This window comes from Canis lupus, chromosome 29, assembly GCF_011100685.1.
Source record: "Canis lupus familiaris isolate Mischka breed German Shepherd chromosome 29, alternate assembly UU_Cfam_GSD_1.0, whole genome shotgun sequence".
NCBI lineage: Eukaryota > Metazoa > Chordata > Mammalia > Carnivora > Canidae > Canis > Canis lupus.
The window spans coordinates 37,134,695-37,147,512 of record NC_049250.1 but is presented as its reverse complement, the minus strand read 5'-3'; the positions used below and the strand labels follow the sequence as shown (position 1 = coordinate 37,147,512).

Sequence of the window (12,818 nt, the reverse complement as noted above, 5' to 3'; positions counted from 1 at the left end):
TAATAAAAATAATTGAATCAAATCAATGAGAGAAGACTAATGGAATTTTTTAATGGGGTTTTTATATTTTTTAATAGCATGTGTATGACCAAGGTATATCTGGGAGAGGGTAGCATTATAGCTCACTGCTAATTCTTAGCACTGCCTTTTTAAAATTTCTCTAAGGAATCTGTGGCATCTTTAAAACTATAGGGTTTTTTTACAAAAAGATTTGATCGATTTATTCATGAGAGGCATGTCGGGAGAGGCAGAGACATAGGCAGAGGGAGAAGAAGCAGGCTCCCTGTGGGGATCCCGGTGTGGGACTTGATCCTATGACCCCGGGATCATGACCTGAGCCAAAGGCGGATGCTCAGACACAGAGCCACCCAAGTGCCCCTAAAACTACATTTTAATACAGTTGCCAAATGCTTCTCCTAAGTCCAGCTCTTCCTGCAAGATTCTGTTTATTTGAATAATTTTGCAAATTTCAAAACTATTATTTAATAGTTTTAACTACTAGAAGTTGCAGCAACTTCTTAGTATATAATCAGATTTAGCAAAACAATTGTAATTTCACTGGAAAGACAGGCAAAGGTTCCAAGGTCCAGCCTGGCATCTAATCACTGAAGATCTCTGCAACTAAGCCCTGTGCCCTTGGAGCCCAAAGTTAAACCCAGTGTCGTGGAATTGGCAATTCCTACTCATCCAGCGTAAGATGGATTTTCTGATCAGCATTCGTAGTAAAATCATTAACAAAGTGTTACCTGTTAGCATCCTGTCAGAAGCTTCTTTTTTTAATTTTTATTTATTTATTTATTTATTTTTATTTATTTATTTTTCTGTCAGAAGCTTCTTAAGGAAGAAAACAGAAGAAACAGAGACAAGAGTTTCACATTATCAGGAAGGAGGAATTACGACACAGAACTGACATTCAGTTAAAATGTAAGACCTGAAGTGTTTGGAAGAGTGAAGCATTTGGATGCTTACGTGAGGGTAAGGGCCAAAGTCTTCCGAGCAAGCAGTACGGTGAGGCGTCCCGTACAAGGTAACGTTGGCACAACTTTAGGTGCTGGGAGTAACGAAGCATGTTTTAGAGACGAGGCAAGTGGGGCATAGAGAGATGAGCAGAGTCGTTTCACATCCCCCAGCGGGCAAGTGAGAGAAGAGGCTTGAGGGTCCTCCAGACACCTGACTGCCAGCTAGTCGGAAAGCTGAAGTTCCAGAAAGGGTGCAGGAGGGTGCAGGAGGCTTACCACAGGCCGGGGGGGAGGGGGAGCAGCAGAGGCAAAGGAAGAAGGCAGGAGCTTGGAAAGGAGGAACTGCCTAGTACCTCTGACCTGGACAGGATGGAGCGAAGCAGGACAGTAAATCCCCGCTTGACAGAAGGGCCAGGTCAGAAAACAGAGGCTTTACCTACTTGATGGGGGAAGAAGAGATTTCCCGTGATAAGGCAGACAAATGCTGACAACCAGCACGGGGGACATCAGTTCCCTACTGTCGCCTGGGACACCCGAGGAGGGAGGGGGCAGCCAGCCTAGCTCACCCCACGGATGCCCGCTCCCTGCGCTCTCAGGGCCGCCTTCTCCTACGTCTCTGGCTACAGATGCTCCCGGCCCAGGACAGTTCTCCCTCGTGGCGCTTTTCAGAAATGTTATGTCCCATCTCAGGCTTTCCCCACTAAGTCCGGGGACACGTGGAGACGGCCGTCCTCTCCCACTTGGCCAACACCCAGCAGTGCGGCACCCACCCCGGCTCGCCCAACTGCTGAACAGGGCTGGGAGGAAGCAAGCGGGCCGCGGAGGGGCCCAGGGCGAAGGCCGTGGACCGGGTACGGGCCACCGAGGAGGACGGTAAAGCAGGAGAGGGAGAGAGGAGAGACACAGCAACGAACTCCCAGACCACCCGGCTCTGCTCAGCTCGGCCTTATTTGCTGTCCACGGCTGATGGTCCGGGAAGGGCTCCGGGACACCGTATCTAGGCCCCGGGCGGCCGGGCCTGCGAGCCTCGGAGGGGCCCGCACCGGTACAGGTGCCGGCCACCGGGGCAGCTGGTGAAGCTGCACCCTGCAAAGGGCTCCCACCCGCCCGCCCAAGGCCCCGTGCTGTGGTTCACCAGGTGCCCCGCACCAGGGCACGACCCGGCCTCGGGCCTCAGGGGAAGAGCTTCTCTGAGCGCTGCTGCCATCCCAGCACTTGCCACCGAACGACCGGCCATCAACTCATTCTTTCCCATGTCATCAGAAGGGACTGAAATGTCCCCAAGTTTCACTAGTCAAATAAGCAAAGAAAGAAGAGGAAGGATCTCGTATTTTCTAAAGAACCTCCTCCCGTTTTGCCCCAGTTGCCACTTACACCAGTGACCGTAAGAGCAGCTGTAACTTCGGGAAGTTCCTCTGTGCCGGGCATTGGGCTTCCCCTCTGTCAACATTTAGCTTCATCCTCAAACGAGAAGACGGCGTCCGTGTGTTTTCCACATCTGCATCCTTGGGACCAGCACAGACCCAAGAAGACCAAACTCATATGTAAACAAATGGTCAAGTAGGGTCAATCCATGTGGCATTCAAACCTACTATCTTTAGGCAACCCAGTTTCTCTTTTTCTTTTCTTTTAAGATTTTATTTATTCATTCATGAGAGACAGAGAGAGAGAGACAGGCAGAGGGAGAAGCAGGCTCCATGCAGGGAGCCTGACGTGGGACTCGATCCCGGGTCTCCAGGATCAGGCCCTGGGCTGAAGGCAGGCGCTAAACCACTGAGCCACCCAGGGATCCCCCAGTTTTTCTTTTCAGAACTACAAATTGAACACCCCACCCTGACAAATTTTACACTAAGTATATAAATAATGAAACAGAGCTGAAAGCAACCTCGAAAGAGACTTCATGTTATAGACGTATTCACTGGTTGAGGGACCTTGACAAGTGACCTAACCTCTTACTGAACCATATGGGCATTTTATTAACAACGTGAGGGTAGTAACTTCCTTGAGCACAATTGAACACAATTGCTAGCATTGTGCCTGGCTCTCAAGAAATGATTGATGTTGTTATTCTATTTGCTACCATTATACGAGTGCTGAAATTTAGAAGTATCATTTTTGCTTTAGCAACTTGAAAAATATCGAGATTATTTTAATATTTTGTAGAAAATATGACCAAATATCAGAATATTGGGGCAAACCGGACTTCCTATGATGATTTAAAAAAAAAAAGTCTAGTCCAAAAGGCAAGCACAGTATGGACCCCTCCCTCCCCCCTGCAAAATGCAGTAGGGGGATACTTTCTCTTTTTTTTTTTTTTTTAAGATTTTATTTATTTATTCATGAGGGACACAGAGAGAGAGAGAGAGAGAGAGAGAGAGAGATGTAGACACAGAGAGAGGGAGAAGCAGGCTCCATGCAGGGAGCCCGAGGTGGGACTTGATCCTGGGTCTCCAGGATCACGCCCTGGGCAGAATGTGACGCTAAACCACTGAGTTACTTGGGCTGCCCGGTAGGGGGACACTTTCAATACTTTGTAATAAAAAGATAGGATTTGAAGGAATACAAGAAAGAGTTCAAACTAACTTTTGAAAAAAAAAAAAAAACAATCGGGTTTTATTAGAAAATGATCAGAATAAGAATGATGACCTTAGAACTATGACAGACCTACCACCAGGTTGTAAAGATCACGAGGACACTTTGTGGCTTCGATCAGTCGTCCACGTGTCGGCTGGAATGCCACGTGTCCTTCCTGCCTTCTCTGCTGTCCTCTCCCTAGCACTGACCACTGCCTTGTGTCCTGCTTGTTCTGCTTGATTGTTTCTTACAGCTCTACTGGCTGGAATGGAAGCTCCACGAAGGCCGGGATTTTCATCTGCTGCTGAATCACCAGTTCCTAGTGCCTGAGACACAGACGGTGCTCACTACTTACGTACGGATTGAGTAAATGAAGGCAGAAATTGAGACCCAGGGGGATCAAGCATCTTTAATTTAGCTGGTAAGTGGCTGAACCAGTTAAGATATCCAGGTCTCCCAAATGCTCCTCCAGGGCGAGCAGCCCCTCTTACCTCTCTCTTTTCTGAAACTATCACCTGTCCGCTCTGCTAGAAACTATGGGAACGACTGTGCAGTATTTCTGAACTATATGAACAATCTATATCTTTGGAAGGTTTCCAGCACATTTTATTCAAGCTGCTTCTAGAACTTCCATTATAAAGTGGAGATTGACTTTTTTTTCAAAATTCCACAACTGGGGAGATGCTACATGAAAAAAAAAAATTGCTAGTTCATGAACAGCTAAACAATAATGGCATTTGCCTGAATCTGACTTGCAAAGCGCTTTAAAGGTAGACCACAGGAAGCCTACTTTCTAAATCCGTTGAATTCTTCTTTGAAAGGAAGGGCTGAGGGGCGCCTGGGTGGCTCAGACGGTGAAGCCTGAAGCCCTCCAGCCCAGGTCATGATCTTGGGGTCCTGGGATCGAGCCCCATGTCGGGCTTCCTGCTCAGTGGGGAGCCTGCCTCTCTCTCTCCCTCTGCCCTTCTCCCAGCTTATTCTCTCTCTCTCTCTCTCAAATAAATATTTTTTTTTTAAAAGGTAAGGGCTAAGCTTAGCCAGCTCCCTATTTTAGGAAGTTGTGAGCAAACAGATGTCAAAATTTAAGGACTTTCATAAATAAAAGGATAAGGAGGAAAGGACTGGGGGAGCTATGAGAAGATGACACAGTAAGGATAATCAGACTCAGGCTTTTTTCCCTGAGGAAATGTATTTTACAGTCTTTAATGTTTTTTTACTAAACAGCTATTGACCAAACATGAAAGAATACATAAAACTTTGAGCCATGTAAGAGTTAAAAAAAAAAAAAATTGAACCGCCACATACCTGGAGGAGGATGGCACCCGGAGGCTTACTCTTACAAAATAAGAAAGGCAACTAAGAAAGTGGAAAATATGGGCCAGAGGAGACAATGGGTCCAACTCAGGGAAACCACAAAGTGATGCCCTCACCTCAATATCCAGCAAACCTACATGCTAATCAGCTTAGACAGGGGCAGGGGGGTGGGGATCCGGGGGGGGGGGGAGGAGTCACTCCACGGAAAAGCACATTTGATAGAACATGTAAGATAATCAAGTTTGAAATAAAAGGAAGCCATGACAAAGGCAAAAGATGCAGAATGAAAGAAAGGTGAATGGAAACTCCAAGGCAACAGAAACGGTACATGAAGAAGAAAATGTAATAATCATGAGACATTAATCAACTCTGCATGAAGGTTATTTAATTAATGAGACACATTTCAGAATTCTCCAAGAGACAAAATATTTAACCACGGTTTTAACGGGATGCGGCCTAAGTGGTGTACACATCTTATAAAAGTAAGAAGTTTAAAATTTCTGGCGAGGAGGAGGGAGGGAGAGCTGAAGGTAGATTAGAGATGCTGACACAGTCATCATACAGAGTAAAAAGAGACTGTCGCTGGGAAGAGAAGAAACGAAGGTGCAGCAAGTCTAAAAGATGGAGAAACGAAGTATGCCAATGGTGTTTGGAAGAATGAAGGAGAGTGATATCTAACATGGACAAATGAAGGGGAAAAAATGAGTGAGAAATGTTTATAAATGGAGATCAGGTTTTGGGGTGAGGCAGAGCGGAACAGAAGATAGCAGCTTTCTATTATAAGCCTTCTGCAGTACGCGATTCTCTTAAAACAATGCACTGGGTTACTTTAATGGGAAACAAAAATCGAGTAGGAGAAAATTAACTCATGGCTCAGTCAAACCCCAGATTCTTTTGCACAGAAACTCCTCTGTCCTATTAGAAAAGTCCAAATCTTTGTCCTGTAACCATATGTGCACTTTTGAAAGTGACCATTAAAAGGAGGAGTTTGTATTACTCTGTTTTTCGAAAAGATGTGGCCACAGGTTACAAGTTCAAATAATTTTATGACTCTGAAAGGAAATGAGGTAGGTGAAGGTAAGAAGATAGAGTTTGGGTTTTGTGTGTGGGTTTTTTTTTTTTTTTTTGATAACTCTGAATTCAAAACTAATGAACTCCAGTGACTTTACAGTTATAGGTTCTTTCAGTGCTCAGTGACAGTTTAGAAGTGAATACAAAGAAAACTGCAAAACTAATACCCCTTGCCTACTCCCAACCTCAAGATCTTTAGCAGCTGAAGTTTCGCGTTGTTGGGCAGAAACGTTTAACAGGGGCATCTGGGATTCATTCGTGTCAGCTAAGAAGGGTATTCTTTATTTAAAATACTAACCTTCTTTTAAAGACTGCTTCAGAAGAAATGAATGTGTCCTCCTTCCCGTCCCCCGCCAGCACTCCCATTTCAAAGTTCAGCCCGCCCTAGGAAATTGAAAAGGAACCCCCTTGCTACATCCAAGAAGGTTTCTTCATTCCATATGCAGAAGCTTCAGGATAGTCTCCAGGGCGAACAGCATCTCCGGGACCCTCAATCCCACTTCCAGATGGAGCCCCCAAGGTAGACAAGCAGATCCAGGCTCTCAACCCTTTTCCAGATGACAGCCTCCAGAAAGATGAGTGTGGCAGAGACCTAATCCTCCGATTCCAGCTGTGCACACCAATAAGCTGAAACCTCTTCTTCCCTACCATATGTAGTAATCCCCTACGGGAGAAAGCTTTTTGATGCCTCTCCAACAACACTCCACAGTAAGTCTCCCGGGAGCTAAGGCCCCAGAGATCAAAGCTTTATTTTTCTCTCACCTCTTTTCTCTCTTCCTTATTTTCCAACCTCAATCCCAAAAGATACGCTGTTCCTCACCTGGGTCAAGGTGCTTATCTCCGGGCACACCTTGCGGATTTGGTTATTCTGGAGATCTAGAGTCTTCAGGCCAGGCAGCTTACTTAATGCTGAGGGCATCTTTGTTATCCCCTTCCCATTCAAGGTAACGATCTTGGTGTCTTTACCACCCTTCAGTGCTCTTATTAACAATCTTTCAGTCATGGGCTTGGAAGAAGGGGAAGGTAACCATTAGGGATCAAGTTCCTTATTGTGCACCTTTAGAACCTCTAACTACAGAATGGGTGTGCCATGGAAACCAAAACATTCCGAGATCTACCATGTTGAAGACAGGAGGCATCAGATAGTTTCCTCTGAAAAAGATCCTGAGAGAAAATAGCTGCTTCCAGGTTTGGAGCAGGAAATGTACAAGAGGAGCCTAGGGTGTCTTACGCCAGGGACATGCAAGTTTTCAGACTCATGAGATCACACATCAAAAAGACACAAAAACCAACTGCTAGAGGCTCCCATTGGTCTAAAATGGGAAATCCGAGGATCAGACAGAGTAAAGCGAGACATGTGAAAATACATTAAAATCTGAGAGTTCATAATGGTATTTTAAAAATAAAGGAAACTCATTGATTACAAAGGGATTGCTAGATCACTGAGTCGGCAAGTTGATAAAGAAAAAAAGGAAGCATTCTCTTTTCTAGTACAAGTGCATTTTAGTGTAACTTAAGAGTTAATGAAGTTTCTAGTCAAAGGAAAAATTAAAGCTAATAAATGAAGAAGGAAAAATAAATTTAGAAAAATCACCATTTTTGTAAATCCTGATGAAATAACCGACCTCACAAAAATCATAACTAGATGCTAAGAGCATCAGGTAAGAGGTTGATGAGAACTTTATAAGCAAGAAGTCAGGCTAATAACTTAAACCCTTATTCAGTTTTAGCATCATTAAAATTGAGACAGCCACATGCTACAAGTTTCGTGTTATGATGCAGAAAGAAGTACACAGCACCTACTTATGAAATATTCTTGCCTAAAAATTGAATCTGAACCTAATCATGTATCCAGATCTAACTGCCATTTACAGAAAATATGAGTACTAGGGAACAAGCTAAACTCATCTCAGGGAAGCAGTGAACCAAATCCAGAACATAAGAAATTCTGCAGAGCAAATGACATAAGGTTCAACCAACAAATCAATGGCATTAATAAAAAGGAGGAGAAATGGTTATGAAATAAATGAGACAAGAGAAATTACAGCCATATGCAATATGGGGACCTTGTTCGGATCCTGATTTGAATAAGAATACTGTGGAGTCAATTGGGGAAATGTGATCATGGACAGGGTATTAGATGATAGGAATTGCTAATTCTGTTATGTGTGATAATGGTGTGCTGGTAGTATTTTTTAAAATGCACTTACCATCTAGAAATGCATCTGAAATTTTCAGGCGAAATGACGGATGTCTTGAATTTTCTTTAAAATAACAGGGGGAAAGTGAGTAGAGAAACATCAAACTTATTAATGCTTAGTAATGGGTGTGTATGGGCTCATTATATTTTTCTTTTTATTCAAATAAAAGATTAGGACAAAAATAAAAATAACAGGAAATGGGAGGAGCTGAAACCAGTGGTATTTGATTATTATTGGAATTCATAGGAGTCAGTTTGAGGCTTAGAGGCATTTGCGGTATACGTATATATTTATATTTGTATACTTACACTTTATATATTGATTTTGGTTGTAAGAGTCCTAAAGAATAATCATTACATCAGTATCATAATAGCAAAATAAGAGGTGCTGATTAATAGTGACTTCCAGTTGCTAAAATAAAATCATTTTTCTGCCACTTCATCGCTGTGCTTTGTCTTAGCTCTTCCAAACCTATCTTCCAGCTTCTTTCCTTTGATACTGTTGTGACTTCTGGAGAATAATCATGTTGTTACTATCAGACAAATTGATCATAGGCTTTAAAAAGGAAATCCCATGGACACTCATGTCCTCTGAAGTAGCTGTGTGCAGCCAGTGCCCCAGCGGACACTATGCAAACGCTGGTAACTTATTGCTGCTGTGAACAGGTCGACAGGCCCCGCGGGGCAAGCTGCTACTGCTTTATATTAATTTGCTTAACCTAGAATATCTGGTAAACATTCTTGATTCCTCCTCTTCTCTCACTTCCAACGTGCCGTCAGTCCTTTGTTCCAGTGATTGATTGCTGGGTAGCAAACCACTGTAAAACCTGGCTTAAAACATTTATTTTATTCACAGATCTACAATTTGGGCGGGGCTCAGTGGAGAAAGCTTGACAGTGTTGCTCTCGGGGACAGCTGGGATGACTGAAAGGCTGAGGTGGAAATCATCTGAAGAAGGCATCTCACTCACCTATCTGGTGGTAGGTTCTGGGCAGTCAGCTGGAAAACATCTACACCCAATCTACCCAAGCTCAGGGTGGCTTGAGCTTCCTCCCAATATGGTGGAAAACATCTACACCCAATCTACCCAAGCTCAAGGTGGCTTGAGCTTCCTCCCAATATGGTGGCTTAGTTCGAAGGGTGAGCAGCCCAAGAGAGCAAGTGAAATGGAAGCCATAGGACTTCAAGACCTAGCTCCGTATCGGGTGGCATCACCTCTACCTCGTCCTGTTCATCAGAAGCAAATCACTGAGAAGGGCCCATATTCAAAGGAAGATGAACTAGACCCCACTTCTTGATGGTAAGTGGACATGTCTTAAAAGTCACCACAGTCCACCCCCTGGCCATGAGTTATTTATATTCCTTCAACACATACGACAGAAGAGACTTTCTCCCAAGAACCTCCTTCCCCCAAATTTCATCTGTTTGGAGCATCACATTGTCAATCTTGTCATCTAAATCACGCACAAAGGTGGATGCCGCTCGCTCCTTAAAGGCAGTTCCTTGAGTCCATTTCAAGGACAGTTCATGTTGATCTGAAGACTTATGAACTGAAGAGACGTGTTATCTTGTCCTCACATACCCAGAAGGTAACAATGGGTGAGGTGAAACAGGCAGGCCGTAGACAGTGCCCCTCAAAAAAGGGAAAAATTGGAGGCACAAGGAAGCCCTGGTTTGTAGCAATTCTGGAACCCAACTGAGTACATGTTGTCAAATCCTTCATTAATGTTCAGTCCTACTGCCTGGGCCCCTCTCTGGGCTCTTGAATTATCTTTCTTTTTTCATAAAATGTAGCCCATATTTGCTAAATTTTCTCAGCGTGCTTGTCCATAGAAGTTCAAGGGTCCTAAGACCACTTTTCATTTTTCACTTTCTTGGTAACAACTTTGATTTGTAATTCACGTACCACACAATTCACCCATTTAAAGTGTGCAAGGCAGTGGTTTAAATATACTCGCCAAGTTGTGCAGCCATCACCACAATCGATTTTAGAATTCTCATCACCCAAAAAGAAGCCTTATGTCTTTTTTTTTTTTCTTAAGATTTTATTTATTTGAGAGTGAGAGAGAGAGAGCACAAGCAGGTGGGGAGAGGGCAGAGGGAAAGAGAGAAGCAGACTCCCCACCAAGCAGGGAGCCTGATGCGGGACTTGACCCTGAGATTGTGACCTTCAGATCAAGACCTGAAGTGAAGGCAGATGCTTAACTGACTGAGCCACCCAGGCGCCCCACCCTGTGTCCTTCAGCTATCACCCTCCAGTCCTTCCCATCTACTCCAGTGCTAGGCAGCCACCGATCTCCTATCTCTATAGATTTGCCTGTTTGGGACGTTTATATAGATGGAATCATACAACACGTGCTCTTTTGTGACCGTCTTTCGCTCAGGGTCTCCAAGGTTCATCCGTGTTACAGCACGTACCACTACTTCATTCCTTTTTATCTAAAAATACTCTATCGTGTCGCCCTACCACCTTTTCTATCCATTTATCAGTTGGTGGACGCTCAGGGTTGTGTCTGCTTTTTGGCTGTTACGAATGATGCTGTGGACATTTGTGTAAAAATTTCTGGATTATCTACCTAGGAGAGGAATTGCTACACCATGGGGTACTCAAGAGGAACTAGCAGACTGTTTCCCAAAGTGGCTGCATCAGTTTACATTCCTACCAGCAGTATATGAGGGTTCACCCTTTCTTTTTTTTTTTTAAGATTTTATTTATTTGAGAGAGCAAGAGAGCGCGCAAATGGTAGTAGAGGGAGAAGCAGACTCCCCACTGAGCAGGGAGTCTGAAGTGGGGCTCAAAACAAGGACCCCGGGATCATGACATGGGCCAAAGGGAGACACTTAGCCAACTGATCCACCCAGGCGCCCCCATCTTTTCATTTCATAGTCACATTTGGGGGCACCCGGGTGGCTCAGTTAAGTGTACAACTCTTGATTTTGGCTCAGGTCGTGATCTTGGGGTCCTGGGATGGACCTCACCTCAGCGGGGAGTCTGCTTGAGGATTCTTTCCCTCTCCCTTGCCCCTCCCCCTGCTTGTCTTTTCTCTCTCAAATAAATCTTTTTTTTTAAGTTATCCTGTCACATTTGATCCAAACTGATAATAGCCCCTTTAAAAACTTTATAAGCTTGTCTTGAGTTTATAATACGCTATATCAGACAGAAGCCTCACCCAGCATGTCTTTGCAAGAACTGTTCTCTGTTTTGGGTTTCCACGTGAAACTACTGTGGGACAATAGCCTTAAGAACTTGAGCAGCTCGCTCTCTCATGTGCTGACTAGAAAGCATCTTTAATCTTCCCGAGGTCTCAACAAAGGGTTTTACAGTCATGCCCTTGGCTTCCTCTTTCGACTTCATTTTCCTGACAGTTCCCGGATCTGTGCTCTGTCTGGAACTCATTTAATTCTAGCATCATTTACTGTCTGAAGAGGCTGGGAATAAAAAAAAAAAAAAATTTTTTTTTCAAACCCCCAAATTTGTGGCTCATTTACATTCTTCTTGCTTGCCTTTCTGCTCTTTTACCATAGGCAACTAGAAGAATCTAGATAGCACCTTTAACATTTTGCCTAGACATCATCGAGCTGACGAGATAGACTTATTTTCTGTGTTAATGCTGCTGGCATCATTGTTAAAACTTTCTGCTCCTATGTAACGAGTCACCTTTCTTCCAATAACCTAACAATAACATTTCCAATAATATTTTCTTCATATTCCTTTAAATTCTTGCCAGCAGCCTCCGGGGGTGACATCAGGTCTCTTCATAGACCCTTTTAGGGGTGCCTGAGTGGCTAAGTCAGATTTTGGCTCAGCTCGTGTTCTCGGGGTCCTGGGATCGAGCCCCGAGCTGGGCTCTAGTGTGGAGTCTGCTTCAGATGCTTCTCCCTCTCTGCCCATCCCTCCCAACCTCCACTCTGCTAACATACACTTTCTCTCTCTAAAATAAATAAAATCTTTTTTTAAAAGGGTCTTTTTTTTTTTGAGATTTTATTTATTTATTCATGAGAGAGAGAGAAAGAGAGAGAGAGGCAGAGACACAGGCAGAGGGAGAAGCAGGCTCCATGCACCGGGAGCCCGACGTGGGATTCAATCCCGGGTCTCCAGGATTGCGCCCTGGGCCAAAGGCAGGCGCCAAACCGCTGCGCCACCCAGGCATCCCAAAGAAGACCCTTCTGACTTAACCTGAGTCCCAGTCCCAAAACCCATTACCTGGCTTAGGTATTTCATTATAGCAGCAAATTCTGTATCAGTTGAGACCAACAAGGATCATGGAGACTTTGGCCTTAGGTAATGGTGGGAGCCGATTAAGCCATCTATATAGGGCTGTTGCTGACATGTCTGGTGTGGTGCTTGCCCCAGGATTCGGAGACCCCGAAGGAGAAGATCTAGCAGAGGGGGAGGCTGCAGGCCCCACAGTTAATTCACACCAGTGAAGTGAGCCAGCAGATCGTCAACAGTACACATGCTAGTGACACTCGATGCCCTCAGGCGAATTGTCCAAGCTTCTGCTTGATCCGCGCCTTCCAAATTTTGTGCAAAATCTCTCTTATGGCCAGGACTTGGAAAGTATACACGGAAGGGGATTCTGAGACACAGTCTTAAGTTTAAATTGATCCAGTACAAATCCACCACACCGTCACCCTTCACACATTATCTACTCCTCTTTCCAAGCAGAACTGCCTCCACGTTTCTTTCAAAAGGATTT

At 44.4% G+C, this 12,818-nt stretch overlaps 1 protein-coding gene across 4 annotated transcripts in view; it reads right to left on the bottom strand.

Moving 5' to 3' along the window:
- Positions 1–6,996, bottom strand: part of LRRC69 (leucine rich repeat containing 69) — an 88,518-nt gene extending 81,522 nt beyond the window's left edge. For all 4 annotated transcript variants that reach the window (XM_038579727.1, XM_038579730.1, XM_038579729.1 and 1 more), the window contains exon 1: positions 6,739–6,996. In XM_038579727.1, coding sequence (XP_038435655.1) covers positions 6,739–6,921 — 183 coding nt within the window. In that variant the 5' untranslated portion in view covers positions 6,922–6,996. The remainder of the gene's footprint in view (positions 1–6,738) is intronic.
- Positions 6,997–12,818: the final 5,822 nt, after the last annotated feature.